This window comes from Sardina pilchardus, chromosome 19 (genome assembly GCF_963854185.1).
Source record: "Sardina pilchardus chromosome 19, fSarPil1.1, whole genome shotgun sequence".
In the NCBI taxonomy this organism is placed as follows: domain Eukaryota; kingdom Metazoa; phylum Chordata; class Actinopteri; order Clupeiformes; family Clupeidae; genus Sardina; species Sardina pilchardus.
In genome coordinates this window covers 12172873-12191142 of record NC_085012.1, presented here as the reverse complement: position 1 = coordinate 12191142, position 18270 = coordinate 12172873, and the positions used below count along the sequence as shown (strand labels likewise).

Here is an 18270-nt window from a genome sequence, read left to right as displayed (position 1 = left end):
ACATCACTTTTTGTAAAATACTTACAAAACAGTCTTTATTACATGCATTTCGTGAAGTTTTGTGAGACTAAGGCTCGTTTTACAGTAGTCTCATTTATGACTAATGTGAGTACAAAAAAGTTTCAGAAAGATCTGAAAAGCTATCAAAAGTCACATACCCTATGGTTTAAGGTGGTTAGGACAAATAAAATACCAAATAGAAAATACTTCAAGAAGTGTCTGGCAAAATATTAGACTGCTACCAATCAGCATAATCTAATGGACTCCATGTGGTGGGTCAAACGTACAAAATAACCCCATCTTCAGACATTCATTTTAAAAGACTGACTTCACAACACAAAGTCTGCTTATAGATAAAAATAAATGAAAACAAATTTCAAACTAAGTTTTAAAAAACAAAAAATCATTCAGTATTTGATTGTATCAATAACCAAAATCCTATGATCTTTTAATACAGTCACTATAATCTGTAATATGTGCCTACGATGCAACAGTTACACCAGACTCTGCCATCACGCAGTGAAAGCAGAGCTGGATTCCCTTTTGTTACCTTCAAGTGGACGCAGTGAACCCACTGCTGTTTGGAGCACTTTGCAACAACAGAAGTTTATGGAGGCTCTTGGTGCAGGCTTCTGAAGCTCCACTAAGGCCTGCTGTACAGGAAATGTACGAATGCTGGGGGAGGTAAAGGTGAAGACCTGTCTTCTTCTCTCTTGTGGCGCGCTACCGGTGGGTTCCGTACTTGGCTGCCCAGTCCACTCTGCCGTGGACGGGCTGAACGGGCTGCGCGCGTGTCAGCAGGTTCCCCGAGTTCTTCCCCAGGGCCGAGTAGCTGCTGCCCTTCAGCTGTGATCTCTCCATTCGCTTTTTCCACCCTTCATAATCTGGGATAACAAGCGGGTGAGAGTTTACCACTCGCACATCTTTAGCATACGCACATTAATTTAGACATACAGTACAGGCCAAAAGTTTGGACACACCTTCTCATTCGGACATCCCTTCTTTATTTTCATACTATATGACTATGAGAATTGTAGATTCATACCGAAGGCATTAGAATTATGAATTAACACATGTGGAATTATATACTTGACAAAAAAGTGTGAAACAACTGAAAATATGTCTTATATTTTAGGTTCTTCAAAGTAGCCACCTTTTGCTTTTAATACTGCTTCGCACACTCTTGGCATTCTCTTGATGAGCTTCAAGAGTCACCTTAAATGGTCTTCCAACAGTCTTGAAGGAGTTCCCAGAGATGCTTAGCACTTGTTGGCCCTTTTGCCTTCACTCTGCAGTCCATACGGTGGTTGGAACCAAAGGTCTCCGATTTTGACTCATCAGACCAAAGCACAGATTTCCACTGGTCTAATGTCCATTCCTTGCGTTCTTTAGCCCAAACAAGTCTCTTCTGCTTGTTGCCTGTCCTTAGCAGTGGTTTCCTTGCAGCTATTCTACCATGAAGGCCTGATTCAGGCAGTCTCGTCTTAACAGTTGTTCTAGAGATGTGTCTGCTGCTAGAACTGTGTGGCATTGACCTGGTCTCTAATCTGAGCTGCTGTTAACGCGCGATTTCTGAGGCTGGTGACTCAGATGAACTTATCCTCCACAGCAGAGGTGACTCTTGGTCTTCCTTTCCTGGGACGGCCAGTTTCTTTGTAGCGCTTGATGGTTTTTGCGACTGCACTTGGGGACACTTTCAAAGTTTTCCCAATTTTTTGGACTGACTGGCCTTCATTTCTTAAAGTAATGATGGCCACTCGTTTTTCTTTACTTAGCTGCTTTTTTTCTTGCCATAATACAAATTCTAACAGTCTATTCAGTAGGACTATCAGCTGTCTATCACCCCTGACTTCTGCACAACACAACTGATTCCCAACCCCATTTATAAGGCAATAAATCACACTTATTAAACCTGACAGGGCACACATGTGAAGTGAAAACCATTTCAGGTGACTACCTCTTGAAGCTCATCCAGAGAATGCAGATTGTGTGCAAAGCAGTAATCAGAGCAAAGGTGGCTACTTTGAAGAAACTAGAATATAAGGCATATTTTCCGTTGTTTTACACTTTTTTGTTTTCCACATGTGTTAATTCATAGTTTGATGCCTTCAGTGTGAGTCTACAATGTCAATAGTCATGAAAATAAAGGAAACTCATTGAATGAGAAGGTGTGTCCAAACTTTTGGCCTGTACTGTAGGTGCAACAACTGCTGCTGTGCAATGCGGTGCTGATCATAGACTTTTAATAGTTTAAATAAGATGCTAAATTAAAAAAGTTCGTATTTTAAGAATTCTAATACAATGTTATTGGCTGTTGCTCATGTAGGGCACAACAACCACATTGTATTTTTATTTTTTTTATCCTAGTAAAAAGCGTCTACATAGTCATACTATGGCAGTTTTATTACCCCGTACGATAATATTACCCTATTACTATTATTTGAGGCAGTGGTGAGATTTTTGTCATTTATAACAAGACCACAACAGCCCTTCTCTAGTGAACATCAGGGGCATTACCTTCATTGGTCTCAGTAAGAGAAGCGCTGGAAATGGGCTTTGGCTTGGAAGGTTTAGTTTTGCCAGTTTTACTATCAGGAACAGTGGAAAGATCAACTGAGAAGAGGAAGAAAAAGAAGAGGACATGCAAGAACAGAAGCATAAATGAGAGGGGTGATGAGATGAGATGACGGTGACTAAAGAGAGAGAATGATTATGGGCCTCTCTCAACATCTCTCCTCGATCCTCCAGGGGCGTTCCCACTGATCTATAACTAACACCGGATAGACTATCCTATTGTTGCCGCCCCGTCGTTCTTTATCTAGAATCAATGAGGACGAGGATCGAGGAAGGAAGGGAGGATGTATAAAAGACCAAATGAGAGGCACCCTATGTCTACAAGGCTCTGGATGTAAACACGGGAGTAAGGAGAGTGGACGAACAGGTGTCTGAGACGCCATAGAGGAGCGTGGTCTCTCATGCCAGGATCATATGGACACTCACGTGCGTGCTGACCTCCAATGGGAGCGAGCTGGATCCTTTGACCCACGGAGCCGACTTCCCTCTTCTGGAAGGACGGAATGTAACCTCCGGAGAGGTTGTATGTCGTGCTAATGAAGTTACCTGCAAGTGATAAATTACACACATTTCAGAAGGCTCAAATGCCACAGTGTAATTCATTGAGCATTCTCAATATGTGATGCGTATACAACGTTGAATCGTTGGTTTCAGCATGATATCTCTTATAATAACTCTCTTTAATGTCTCTTAATCTTAATTAAATAAAATGAATACAGTCTAACACACAAGTCCTGCATCTTGGCAGCCCAATATTCAGATACCCTCTAATGTTATGTTTTAAACAGCATATCACCCATGTACGTGCAAACGGTATACTTCTATTTAATTGAACAGATTGGTAACCTTTGCTCTCATTTTTACAGAATAGGAGAGCTGTAGTTTGCTAACCAACCTACAGGGGGCAACGAAGATCCATGTAGCTTCAGCACCACCTGGGATCTCTTATTAGTATCAAATGCATTGATACCGTAATTTCCCGACTATTAGTCGCGGCTTATATACATTGATTTTGCAAAATTTCATCTGCTAATCGGTTAATACAGGGAGGCAGTTAACATGGTGTTAATATGGTTTTGTTTCTTTTAACTTGCATAAAACACTGTCCTGCGGCTTATACACAATGCGGCTTATGTGCGGGAAATTGCTGTACTTTGCATACAAGTTTAAGCACAACTGGAGAAAATACATATAGAGAGAAAACTCTATAGCTAATGCTTTAGTCAGGAACCATTCATCTTCACAATTTTGCCCAATATGTACCTTTCGTCTGCTCAATTCTTTCAAGTGTTTTTTCTTTTGGTTTATCAGATGATTTAGAAGCACCCTCTTCTGCTTACCGGGCCGCAGCACAAACGCACAGAGTAGAAAAAGGAAAAGCATGAACATAGAATGACATACAACATAAAACAGGCAAAAGGAAAGGACAAGGACACTCCTTTCTGAACCCATTAAGTGAAACTTTAAGCAGGAAAGACGCCGAATCCGAACAAAGGCAGAACGAGGACCAGGAAAGTGGATGACTCGACGTAGACAATCACTGGACAGCGAAACCCCCCACAGTGGCAATTTAAGGGACACTTGAGCTTAAGCTACAAATGACAATACTCTGCTTGTCTAATGAATTAAGGAGGGCAGAGCAAGGGGCAGAGCAAGGGTTAATATCTGGTGTCGGTCACGTGGGGCAAATGAATAATAGAGACGCTGGTCACCCGCCTGACCGTGCCACTTAAGCTCATTCCAAACCACTGCTTTGTGCTGGACTGGCATGTCAGATTAGCCGTGAATTAGGAAATTAGCAGGTTAGCCGAGCAGAACGGATCGTATTTAGTACCTGGGCAGCGCAGACCATGCCAGGCCTTTATAAATGCACCATGGAAAAGAAACAGTCACTGACCTGCATTGACCCGGGTAATGGACGATCCACCAACAATAGGAGCAAGTGGCTTGTTCATCGAATTCGTGGTGCCATCCAGCGGGTCCTTGCTTGTGCCCTTGTCCCCCAATGATGATGTGTTCTTGCTCATCAAGCCTTTAAGAGTACACAAAAACAGCCATCCATTGTCAAAGCAAAGCTTCTATAAAGTAGGCTTTACTTTTAAGTGCGACACACTGAAGGAGGCACGCGCCAAAACGCATCTGTGCAAATGAAAGTGAATTTATGCATAGTGCTGCCTCCCTTCTATTTTACTTGATCTGACTATTCAGGCCAGCACTCTAATAGTTTGGAAAGATACACACTGAGTGAAGCCTGCTCCCATCCTCACTTACAAGGCAAAGCTAATGTCATGACCTCAGAGAAACTGAAAGTTGAATTCCTTGAGCTACCGTATTAGCTGGGGACGTCCAACAGTAGCTAATTAACAACCACACCTAAGGAATACTGGCTCAAGACAGCGACAACATGAAGCAGGCTGGAACTGCCAAGACAACTGAACTTAAAATGTCTGGAAACTGCACCGTAATAGCTCCCTGCAGTTAATTCCACAGTACCTGGAAGATAGCGTGACTGGCGCAGGTAATGCTGTCTGGCTGAGGTGGAATTCTGGACACCCAAATCTGTCTGGTTGACTTTAATGTTGCTTGGCAGCTTCGTCACAGTGCTGAAGCTATACAGGGCTTTTTGCTCCTTGGCCCTGGATGTGTTAAGGAGAAACAAGGGATAAATAAACATGTGAGACAGCAAAGTTCACGTTCACAGTAAAGATTTCATTTTTGTGTTTGCAGAAGTTGTTATTCACCTTAAAATACCACCATATGACCACGAGCAAACTGAGAAAACGCAAACTAGTTTGACTAACAAAACAAGTAAAGTTACTAAGCGAAACTTTTAAAAAACGCCAACTTGGAACAAGACCTACTGAGCGCTGGAGTCCTTGTTGGCCTTCTCCTCCTCGGGGCCTATGCTGGGCTTCTTGGAACTGGACACGGCAGTGTCCGAGCGGTCTGAGTCATCCCAGCTGTCCGACGGTTTGGACATGGTCTGACCCCACCGCCTACGTCCACCCTTCACACCCACCACAGTGTTCTCACTTCCTGGCAGAGAAGACTTCTGTCCAGAAAAACAAGGACCAAAGGATAAGGGGGTCAGGACTGCCAACCCACAGATCTGTTTGCATGTCAAAATTATAGCGTGGTAATAACAGAGACAAACTCATGTCTTATGTACAGTATGTTATCTGGTTCACCGTTAAACTTTTTTATACATTTTTCTAAAGTGTTTTAAAACGACAATAATTATTCAAAAGTCTCGGACGCCAGGTACTCAGCATAGCAAAAGCGATGTGTTTTAAAACTAACATGTATTGCTATTGCTAAGTCATCTGATTAGCTTAAATAGCCAAAGTGAAAGGGTACGTGTGGTGCGTCTGCCAAGCTATGTTTTCAACCAAATGCAAACTGAAATGAATATAAATGACTCCAGGAGCTGCTCTAAAATCACCTTTGGGAGTCCGTGGGGCCGCTCCTGTTTGATGGGGTCGCTGTGGTGCTCAGTCTGAGGGACGTTCTGAGGTAGAGGCTGAAGAGGCTGAGTGGAGTTCCTGCCAGACAGCTTGGTCGAGGACCTTAGCACGGGTTCCGAGGCCGACTGGATGTCTAGTTTGGGATCAGGAGCCTGGGACGACTTTGCTTGGGACTTCCGGAGATCTGAGCTCAGTGGCCGGGGGCCCAGCAATTGCCCCACTTGAAAGTAGGGATATCGTAGAGCCTAAAATATGATATCAACATGAAATGCAATGTCAGCAAAGCTTATTTAAAAATCTCTCCTTAACTTTTAGTCGCAATGAATAACTGTAAGACCTAGATGCAAATGTTTGGTTGAAAATAAAAATGTAACAAATGTTCAAATCAATCAGGGCCGGGTTTCCCAGATTCGTTAAGAAGCACTTAAGTGCTAAGAACTTCTTAGGAGTGCTCTAAGAACGTTCTAAGAACGCTCCTAAGAAGTTCTTAGCACTATATGATCTTATCAGCACACATTCAAGATCTCATAATGCAGTCATGGCTAGATGGCTTGTCCTACAGTAACGTATCAGGGTGAAAGCCAAGTGTTTGGCCTTTTTGCCTTCATTTGGATAGGACAGTGGAGGACAGGAAGTGAGTGGGGAAGAGAGAGTGATGGGGATCGGGATATGACCGCAGGTCGGATTCAAATGCGCCACAGCACCCCCCCAGCACAGATCTTTAAACTCCAGTTCTCTGTCATTAGCCTTATCTTATAACCCTAAATGATCAGACACGTTTAATATGCTGATATACAAATAGCCACACCAGGAACAATAGCTTTAAAGATCACTAGGACTTTAACTTTAGCGTCCACGGTGAACCAACGATAAGGAAAGTCGCTCCCTCCTGTTGATGAATGGCCAAAATTAGATAGATTTTGATTGACTTTTTAATCATTCTCAAAATCGCGTTGAAAGTGGTCCCAAACGATATTGTTTTTCATGCCTTTATCGTTATAGCGTATATGTTGGCGCTGTCATTCATATTAGCTAGAGAGATGCTTTTTTGTGGTTCTCGTTCTTGGTGTGAACGGCCCTTTAGTCTGGTCCCAAGTGGAGAAGGGGCATCATTGACCACGCTGGTCATTGTACCTGTGCGGCCGTGGGTCTCTTCTTGGGGTCCCACATGAGCATGTCCCTCATTAGGGAGATGGCCTCGTTACTTGCGTTCGGGATTAGGGTCTTCAGAGGAGTGGGGACACACTGTGGGAAGCGGAAGTTCATCGCTGACGCAAGCTGGTATCCTTCTGGCCAATCAGACTGCAGGAGACAGAAAAGATGTGCTTAGGTCATGTATAATTACGGTATGGTATGCTGGATAGGTCTAGCAGGTGGACATTCAAACGACTGAAAGAAAAAGTTAAACTAAAAAAAAAGAGTTCCATTTTAACTCGTATACTATAGAGGAACACAGCAGCAGCCAATTTCACATTATTCATGTAATTCATGTCAAATGTGCTGAAATACAGTGGGGAGCACATGTATTTGATACCATGCTAAAACATGGTATCAAATACATGTGATTTTATATTCCTCTTTTTAAGCAACTTTAGCATGGTATCAAATACATTTTCTCCCCACTGTATGTGTCGCAAAACATGAGTTAATCTTTTCACCGTAATATACATTTCTGAGAAGGAAAAGCTTGAAATCGCACTCTTTCGCACAGCCTTCCTCCATGGGAGGTGATGGTCAGGTAACGTCTGTGTCCTATTTCTAAAGGGAACACTGTCGACGGGGTGACCTTGGGAAACTTCCAGCAACTTGAGTTGCGGTCACACCTCCATGGATTGTTGGGCGCAACTTCGGCGGGCACTGCTGTGGCCCAGATAAAAGCTTATCTTACCTTCTTCACCGTGCCAAGGACCTGGCAGATCTTGAAGATCTCGTCCACCTCGCTGTTGCCAGGGAACAGTGGCCTGAGGGTGTAGAGCTCGGCCATAATGCAGCCCACAGCCCACATGTCTATGGGGGAGCTGTACACAGACGACCGGAGGAGTACCTCTGGAGCGCGATACCTGGGGAAGAATGGAATTTTAATGGAAGAATGCATTTGGTCAACAAAGTAAGACTCTAAAATTCCATGTGACATTAATGAACCAAAACACTCTTGAGAACGTTTATCCTGCAACATTCTAATTGCACTGGGGATTGGTACCTGCCCAAGGCAACTGACTGCATCAACAACCTGTTTTTCACCCTGTCATTTCTCTGTTTCACCACGGGGGAAGGCCATATTTTTGCAATGAGGACGAGTCTAAATACAGTAGTACCAAAATGATGTCCCCATCCAAAAGTGTCCTATTATCAATGTATTGTCACTCAATGTTTACAAACAACAGAGATTATTCCAAATTCAGACTCAATAAAACATCTGTGTTTCAACTATTATTAAGTTGCACAGTACATTCTGAGGACAGGGAATGCCACTGTAGGGGCAGTAAGTTCAATGCTTGATTGGCAGTGGGCCAGATCATTGTGTAAGGTCCATTAGATCTAGCTAAACATTTGTTAGGAGAACGGTTCACTCACCTCATTTGCATTCTTCCTAATCTAACACCTTGTCCTAACCAGACGCAATGCGAGCGAACATTATTAGCAATAAAATCAGCTTAATTACATTGTTTTCAATTGGAGTGTCCTCGCATGCGACACGAGCAGCGCAATGCAACGCAACATTTTTTGAGAGAACTTTTGTCAGACGCGCTGTTACTATTTTCTTTTTGTCGCTCGCTTTGCTCTGCTATTTTGAATGAGAAATATGGAAGCCTGTGACGCAACATTGACAGTCACTCGCTTGGATCCGGTTAGGACAAGGTGTAAGTCATTACCCCACGCATTAAATTAGGAATGGCCAATCTGACAGCAAATGACATATAAAGCGGTGGTACTGCGAACAGGGTACCCCCATCAGACTTTTATCCACATCGTAGACTTGTGAATTCATTAATGCAAAACAGTATTTGTATAGGGGAGAATTATGGTTGTTTTTGGCGCACTGATTCTACTACACACATGCTTTTTAAAAAAAATCTAGGCCTATTGAAGCAAAAGGATCCTCACTTGAAATGTGTTGTTTGTTGTTTGTTAAGGAATATGACGAGGAAAAAGCATTTTAAGAAGTTCCATTACCATCGTGTGGAGACATAGTCTGTGTATGGGGGACGAGATCTGATTTCCCTGGCCAGTCCGAAGTCTGCTATTTTCACCAGCTCCGGGCCCATGCAAAGCAGGTTTTCAGGCTTCATATCTCGATGGAAAAACCCTGCAAGTGCCATCACAAACACATTATGAGACCCGGAAATGCAACACCACGTACCAGTCTGGCCACTCTAATGGTCAGAGAGCTGATGCTGTGACATATTTACAGCATTTATTTCATGGCGTAAATCAAATGAGAGTGCAAAAATATCACAAATAAATGGGATAAAAGATTGACAGGATAGGGGAAAGCAAGAGACTTACCATGTTTGTGAACAAAAGCTAAGCCAGAGGTCACCTGAAACAAGATGTTTCTGATTTCATTTTCAGTGAACATCTTATTTTCTCTGAGATGGCGATAGACAGATCACCCAAGTGAGGAAACAGAAAAAGAAAGATAGAGGGGGAAAAAAGAAAAGAAAAAGAAAGTGAGGAAGGACAAGTTCCGAAAACAAATACAACCCACAGGACATGTGAAGTCATGGTCAAGTGAGCCGCACTCAGACCCTGTTGACATCTGTTTTGAGAATGTGTCTTGGGTGATCCGATCACAAGTGGTCAGCTGAGACATCAGCACTGTTTAGATAGATGATAGATAGATAGATACTTTATTGATCCCCAAGGGGAAATTCAAGAAAAAATATCTTAGCGACGCCATGACCCCGGGGGGCAAGTATGGACTTAATCTCTGTTCGTGCTGTTTACACATGCACTCAAGGTGTACAGCCAGACACATTGCTGACCACTTGTGTTTAGATTCCGCTATTCATAACATCACGTCCATTATGACTCCCATTGTCCGGGACGCATCAGAATGCATTAAGTGTTTACACCACTACAAAAAACATGTGGTCACTGGTCAATTGTCTCAGACCACCACAGCAAGGGGTTTGAGTGATCAGATTACGATGCGTCTGGGTGATTGTCTACACTTGTATCTAGAATGGACCACTTGTGATCAGATCATCGAAGACACATTTTAAAAACAAATGTAAACAGGATCTCAGATTATACGGCCATATCTGAGCAAGCCTTTCTGGGTGATTCAATCCATTTTATTCTGGAGACCCTCCCTATCTAAACCGAGTTTGACGTTATACTATATTCCATGTATGGGGCACACTTGACACTTCACAAGTCCTTCAAGTACAAACCCAACAGCTGAGCATGGAGAGGAGAGGCAAGTGTAACATGAAGTTGATACAACAAGGCCTAAAAAGTATTCATTGTATGTTTTAGTATATTGCACTGATTGTGCCTTTGAATTTGTCAGCACATACAGTTCCATGCTCAATTGTTTTGGTTGATCAGAAGTGCATTACACAGTCCTCGGAGGTAAAACCTACCATGCTTATGGATAAATGATAACCCTTGCAATATCTGAAAGCTTATATTTCTGATGGCAGACTCGGGAAACAACTTGTTTCTGCAAATGGAGAATCAGCACAACTTACATGTAGATAATGTAACAAAGGCTACCTCTCTAGCCCTAAACATAGCCATAATCATATGCACCAGTAGGTGTCAGCAATTTGACAAAACATTGGTTATTAAAACCATAACCATCAAACTGCATGTGGTAGACCCCCATTTTCTACAAGTGGTATTTGAAAAACAATGTGAACATTACTTCTGTACAAAATATACAAGACCATGTTTGTACTGATATTACAGGGAGGGATGTCATTCTAAATCTTGTACAAGTACACAGAAACAAAACATACGCTACCCAAAACAGGTCTTTACTAGGGTACTATAAAGATTGGTGAGTGCTAAGGCACTTTTCATACCTGTCCTTCATTAGCTGATAGAGATTCTCCTTCATGTACTCGAAGACAAAGTACAAGTGGTCATTCTCACGGATGACCTCCTTCAGTTTCACAACATTGGCATGATTCAGTTTCTTTAGTGACTGCAAGAACATACAAAACATTAGCTGAATACAATCAGCCCTGAGCATCTAAGTTAGTTTAACAGCAAAAGCTTTGGGGAAAATGTTTACCCACTGGTAATACTAATATTAGTAATAATAATACATGCTGTCTCAATATTTTATGTAACCAAATATTTAACTGAAACAATTGTTTGACAATCATCTCATATGTATTGTTCAAGCTCCAACATGGATAAAGGCGGTGTCACCTTGACTTCTCTCAGATTCATGCATTCCTCCCAGGAATAGAACTTCCTCTTCATCCTGTGACACAAAGTACAGGTGGCCAAACAATGAGGCAGCCATATCTCCATGGTTCCAGCACCACAACAACCAATTCTTGTCAGGCCGGGCGTGAGAGTTATCTTCACACAATAAAACTGTCCATCCATCTTGAATTTACTACCACCAAATCATTACAATCTCCCTCTTTTCTTCCTTGGACACTGGGCTTACAGCCCTAATCATCCGTGCAGGCATTATATGTATGTAATATAAGCACACAGAAATAGTAAATAGTATTAAAAAAAAACATTTGACACCCGACTGCTTTGAGGTGAACCACACTCCCTTTTATATCTAGCACTGTGCTCATTAATACATTAATAGATTATAGCACTCCTGTAACAGTGTGTACAGTATAACGCTATCTGGTAAACTGCCGTTCTAGTGCAACCCAATCTAGTCATGCACCTGACACTGCTTCTGTGTGTGTGGAATTATGTAATGGATAGTGGGACACACACACATAACCCCGCCCCCCCCTCACACACACACACACACACACATGTGGCTATATTGCGCATCAGTTGATGTGGCATGGTGGCAACTCAACACGGTGCACTTTCACTCCTTTCACCGTCACCGGGGCTATCGTTTTGCATGGTAACGGGGCGCTTGTACACACTCTGCTGGTGCCTCTGCTGAGGCATCCATTATTCAGACACGCAGCTCCGCTGAAAGAACAGGACGTGTAAGCTGGCTTGCCAGAGGGGCTCAAACGAGACGAGGGGAAAAAAGGACAGAAGCCCTCAGACTGAGCTAATTTGCTCTAACACTCTGAGACTGTTCCATGGGTCTCTAAGGTCCATGCTAGGCTTTACTCATGAACCTTTACCCAGAATATGGCTAAATGGCTCAACAACTGATCGCAGTGCCTGGTCAGCTGTTTCAGCCCAGGATATCGCCTACTCAGCATTCAAATTAATTAAGCACAATGGCAAGCACACACTATTTTAATGCACCCATTCACATTGCTGCTTATACAGTAATTTTCTGTATTTTAGCCGTATTGTGTATAAACCGCAAGACAGTAGTTCATGCTAAAACCTTAAAACCATATTAATACCATATTATATGCCCCAGTGTATTAACCTCATAGCTGAATACATTTTGCAAAATAAATGTAAATACTGTGGCTAATAGTTGGGAAATTATGGTAGGTATGTAATTTCACCTCATATTTTCTGCTGCCCTCAGCCGTTTGTATGCATGTATGTATACGTGTATGTGTATATTTTTGTGTACAGACATACATCATTCAGATGAAGACTTACCTCTTAATGGCCACCAGCTCTCCTGACTCATTGCTTTTCCCCATGAGCACACTGCCATAAGTGCCATCTCCCAGTTGCTTCAGCGTGGTGTACCGATTCATCCTTCAGGCGTCATGCGAAAGGACGACCAGCCCCCTCTCCTCCAACGATGTCTGGGTCTCAGGTCAGTTGGGTCACTTGAATCCACCCGACGTCCAGCTCATTTCTTTTCTTCACAAGTCAATTATGTCTGCAGGAGCCAACTTGGTACCTGTCGATGCACAACACAAGTTATTACATAATCTGTGTGTCAAAACAACAGCACGTCAGACTCTCCTCCACACACCACTGCAGACTCTATCCCAGTGAGAGTTGTTCAGGAGTACTACGTCAGCGTGGGTAAAGGAGGGAGGCCATCTTGAGCGACTTGCCTGCCTGCCTCAGCGGGGATGGATTAGCAGCGCATGTGTGCAGGCAGGCAGGCCCAGGTGAGCCACGGCTCAGGGGAAATGAGTCAGCCCCAGGGCGACCAGCCCGACGCACCCGACAGAGATGATGGAAGTAGATGGGAATAGGAGCTTAAGGTCTTACATCACCGCCAAGACGTAGAAACGCGGGCCGGCTGAACTACAAGCTGCTCTCAATCCCTTTGATAGCTAATTAGAATGACTGCCAATTTGTATCTTAAGAAAGTGTTGGCTTGGTCTTGTGTAGGTGATGCTGGCGAGGAATAGCTTGTTATGCATCATTCACAGCCTCCCTGGCACCATAGAGGTCCTCTTAATCATCATTCATTTCTGAGCTCATTTTAGTTGCAGCCTGACAGGAGCCACAAAGACACCAACATAAGTGTAGTTCAGAGCTATTTACCTGAACACACACCTGATCTTAAAGCAAAAAATGCTCCTTAGAAACGTTTACACGCAGGGCATTGGTGACAACTACACAGACAACACTGGACAATATGAAATATCGAATATCACTTCAATGGTGTTGAGAAGTCTTTCAAGGTAACAGCAATTTATTGTTGAATTGTCCAGCAGGCCAACATCACTGAAACCATTTTTTTCCACCTTGTTTGTGTCCACAAACCTTAAGCTCGAGTACTCTCAGTAATCTCTTGGAGTGGGTGTTAAGAAGACTTAACAGCATTTGCGAGCTACCCAAGGTCGCTGAATAAGCTGAAACCCCTCACATGGCTGGGGCTAGACATCGTCTGGCTTTGTAGTGATCAGACGTCACAAGCTATTTTGACCACCGTCAAAATACTAGTGTATCGAGCTGTCTAACTAGCATAGCATAGCATAGCATAGCACATCTACAGCGCAAGACTGCATCAGAGACTGTCTAATAAGGGGCTCTGGCCGCATTCACCGCACCCATCGTGCTGTAACACATTGCAATTGACTGCAGTCTGAAAAGGTAACGTTACAGTGAAAGTTCTTACTTCACATTAGGCTCGAACAGCTTAAACTTGGCCATGTTCAGGAAATAATTATTTTACCAGATGAATATCTGTAGAAGTAACCATTTATCTCTAATCAAGATACCTACACTGGGGAACAGTTAACTTTGCCCTTTTCAGAACAGGTGAATTAGCCATCTCAACATCAAGCATACCAGCATGAAGCACTAAGTCTGCTAACATAGCTTACCAATTAGCTGCATTCAACTCAAACATTGCATGCTTTTTCTGACATGAACATGAACGCATCCCTTTAAATACAATGATCTAGATTCTTGAAAGTAAACGTCAATCGAGAGCTGTCTGGAGCTGAAAAACTACCCAACTTTAATGTTGGTCGAGTAGGAAGCTAACATTAGCTAGCCTCCTATCTTGATTAGCAAACGACCCACACATTTTAAGCCTGTCCAGCAGCTTGTGCTTCATTTTCAACTTACCATGACATATCCTGCCTCCTTTTATGATCGCTATCTGGATTTATATCAAAATAACAAAGAATCGTGTGACCATAAAAATAGTGAACATCACCACTTCAGCCTCCCAAGATGTGTTCCCAAGATTAGTGTTGTTTCTGTTCCGACAAGGTGTGTACATCCCTCTCCTTGGCAACGAGACTCCAACACAGAGCAACGGGAACGCTGCCAGCTCAAAATACGCAATGACTTGTGGGAATTGTAGTTTTTTGGCAGAGATGATAGAAGGTGTTCTAAAATAATAATAATAAAAAAAGAAATACTGTCCAATCTGTCACACACACACACACACACACACACACACACACACACACACACACACACACACACACACACACACACACACACTCTCACACCGCATTATTTTGGTGACAATTAATCAGATAGCCTAATCGTGTAGGCCTAGGCCTATTCCGAGTTGTCTGTAGATTATTCAAGCAAAGTTAATAATAATTAAATCAAAGTTGATGGAAGTATTGTCAAAGAAAAAAACAAATATATATTTTTTTTATCATTTCCAAATGTGTGATAAGACACGGACATTTAGGCTTTCCAACACACCTTAAATGCGATTCCCTGTATGACCGATAGGTGGGAGAATGACTCAAGATTCCAGCAGTGTAGGCTCATTTTACATCAAGCAGTGTTTGAAGGCTTGATGAAAAAAAAACGCTTGTGTTGTGTCTTGGTTTTGGAGGGGCTATTCTATTGGCAATGAAAAACTTTTAAATAACAAACATTTTTGCAATCACAATACACATTATTATTACTGCAACTTATGGTTATTTTACTGTAATTGGTAGCCTATTCCTCCCAATTGGCTAAAAGCAGAGTAAGATTTCATCAAACTATGAAGATATGTATTATTTCCGTCTTTGTCTTCATTTTAATTTTTCAATATGTTGATTGAGTGTTTCCAATAGAGAAGCCATATCCATTGCATATGTTTATTATGATATGTCCTTTACTTGTTTAACAACTCCTGATGTCAGTGGCCTCTGAATGCACTGTTTGCTTTAACAACAAATATATAGGCAGTTTGCTTTACATGAAGGTGAGGATAGAGCAGCCACCAAGGTCACCCTGAAGTCCAGCAGCTGTTGAGAGGACGAAACTAGTATAATGTCTTGATCTAAATATTATAGCCTACAGTAATTTCCTGTGTATAGCCACATTGTGTATAAGCTGTAGGACAGTGTTTTATGCAAAACCATATAAACACCACATTAACTTCCCCTGTGTATTAACCTCACAGCTGAAGAAATTGAGCAAAATCAATGTATAAGTCGTGGTTAATAGGTGGGAAATTACGGTATATGCCATTTAAAAATGATTTAGGGCAGTGACAGCTTGACAGCAATTTACTAATAAACGTATATTATCTTATTCATATTTAATGTACAACAATTTGCAGCCTGAACGGAGGGTAACCGGTTGGGAAACTGCTGATGGCAAAAATAATTTAGTGATTAGCATGGTCACACAACATGGAAAGACACAATTACATTAGCTTTGCTCCCCATCCAGCAAAGATCAAGCCGTCTCTGTTCTGTGTTAGAGAGCGTCCAGAAATGGACTTTGTGTGGTGGCGACGAACATTGGAGTGGCACTCAGCTCTCCCTTTCTGATGCTCCACGGAGTGGACAAGAGCAAATGGGACTGGTGCTCCACTCTACGCAGACACACACACACACACACACCCTTTCTCATTGCTAAGTAATTCAGCTTGGATGGACACTGGTAGTGTCTCCAGCCCAGTGATAAAGCAGAAGCACTCTCCTGATTGATGTGCCCTTTCCCTTGGAGGGAGGGGTGTGTGTGTGAGTGTGGGGGGTGGGGGGGGGGGGTCCTCCTCCAGAGACCTCTTAGGCACAAAGCATCGGTGCTCAGGTGCACCCAAACACAAGTTGGCCCAAAGTGGTGAGAGACGGCCCTCACTCCCAACTGAGGCCCTGTCGGCTTGAGTCGGAGAGTAGAAGTGTCGTCATATGGTTCTTAGGTGGTGTTAATGTTTTCTTCCATGAGAACGAACTGTAATATTAGTGGTCAGGAGTAAATGAGGCGTTTTGTTTAATACAGGCGCTTGAAAGGTCAAACGGTTTTGTTAATGACCACGGCCGTGGAGCTGTGGGTGCCTTAGTTTTGTATTCTTTCAAAACATAATTAGCCCATCATACCGTAACATTTTCTTGCAATTTTCTACAAAATGAAAATCTTAAGATGTACAAATCTGATAAATCTTTTGTCTTTTATCCACACTACATATTAACCATTGCACATGAGGTGAGGTAGCCTACCTACTGGATTTGTTGGCAATGGATTTGAAAAGAAAGTTTTAAAAATGAGGGTTGCTTTCAAGGGTGTTCCTATCTCACATGACATGACTAACGTGTGATAGGGCGTCACAAGGGTGAATATTAAATTACTTAAATACAGGACTAATCAGGGCTGGGATCAGCATGTCTTACCTCCAAAATGCTTCATTAGCCTGCATGCATGCTAAGCTGTGGACGATAAAAAAGAAAGGAACTCATATATTTAATCTGTTTTGACTTGATAGCAATCCATCAATCGCCGAAAAGTTCAACATGATTTTGGTTTGCATTGGCATTCATTAACCATTACAGTGAGCGGAGAGGGCATATCCTGTAGATGTAAGGATTGGGTTTCATAGGGGCATACTTTTCCAGGGTACCACCATCCCCACAGATTGGGTGTATAGGGCCACACACGCAAATTGACCTTAAGATGACGCTTGTGAATCTCATAGTCTTCTCTTTCACTGTCCATTCTTAAAGAACTTGAGGAGCTTCAAAATACATGGGTGCAATGTATATTAAAGACATTCAGGATACAATGCATATATATATGTATATACATAAAAAGACATTCAATGACTGTCAGGTTTACTTTACTCTCCCTGAGTAGACTAACTCTAAGTTGACCGTTTTCTTCTGTGCTCGAGGCCATTTGCTGTCCATCTATAAGGAATGAGGTGCTGACAGACCTAAACCTTTTTTTTTTTTTACAGTTGCAGCAGGGAAGGGAAAGAGGCGAGGGGACCGAGGCAGCACTTGAGACCAAGTGGGGCACAGCGAGCACTGACCTGAATGACTTTCAAGCTACGGTGCAGCACCTCAAGCAAAGCAAACAGCCATTTGGTTTGGATCAAAATAAGTCAACATCTTCAAGCTCGGAAGGGCCGAGGCTTTGTTGCCTAAACATGGGGTGGGTGACACGGCGTCTGATTTTTTTTTTTATGGCCTCTCGGCACGTTCAACGTACCAGAGAATCGCACATGTCCTCCAGTCTGCTCTGTCTGACAGCACAAGATTTATGAAGCACTTTCTCAAGTTGTGTTGTTCAGGACTGAGACACCTGCCTGATCAGATCTACCCTCCCAACGTAATGGTACACAGACGTTGGGTGAAATAAATCTTCCCAAAGTACGCACAGACAATGAGATTGTTTGCAGAAACAACGTAAAAATAAAAGGACAAGTCATTTTCTTTAATCTCACCCAGTTAGAGGCTTCTGAGTGAGCGGTTTCAGCGCTAGACTAAGTCACCCCCATTTGGCCCTC

At 42.6% G+C, this 18270-nt stretch overlaps 1 protein-coding gene across 10 annotated transcripts; it reads right to left on the bottom strand.

Moving 5' to 3' along the window:
• Window positions 1-35: 35 nt before the first annotated feature.
• mak (male germ cell-associated kinase) lies at window positions 36-14818 on the bottom strand. Of its 10 annotated transcripts, none has more exons than XM_062521686.1 (15): window positions 14652-14818; window positions 12771-13020; window positions 11424-11478; window positions 11072-11193; window positions 10628-10707; window positions 9213-9345; window positions 7927-8098; window positions 7173-7340; window positions 6017-6283; window positions 5436-5626; window positions 5068-5210; window positions 4472-4606; window positions 3001-3120; window positions 2518-2613; window positions 36-884 (listed from the first exon to the last, which is right to left on the bottom strand). In XM_062521686.1, exons 2-15 carry the CDS (start codon window positions 12869-12871, stop codon window positions 724-726), a joined length of 1944 nt encoding a protein of 647 aa, XP_062377670.1. In that variant the 5' UTR covers window positions 12872-13020; window positions 14652-14818; the 3' UTR covers window positions 36-723. The 10 variants fall into 10 exon arrangements, with proteins under 10 accessions (XP_062377670.1, XP_062377668.1, XP_062377672.1 ...); XM_062521684.1 differs by lacking the exon at window positions 10628-10707 and adding an exon at window positions 9546-9628; XM_062521688.1 differs by lacking the exon at window positions 10628-10707 and adding an exon at window positions 9546-9628 and having other exon boundaries at window positions 3013-3120.
• Window positions 14819-18270: the final 3452 nt, after the last annotated feature.

Excerpts from the sequence above, each read along its gene's own strand:
- mak (XM_062521684.1), bottom strand. The coding sequence starts at position 12,871 with ATGAATCGGTACACCACGCTGAAGCAACTGGGAGATGGCACTTATGGC. Across the intron at positions 9,629-11,071 it reads TATCAGCTAATGAAGGACAG|AGAAAATAAGATGTTCACTG; the intron begins GTATGAAAAGTG and ends TCGCCATCTCAG. Across the intron at positions 3,121-4,471 it reads CATTACCCGGGTCAATGCAG|GTAACTTCATTAGCACGACA; the intron begins GTCAGTGACTGT and ends TATCACTTGCAG.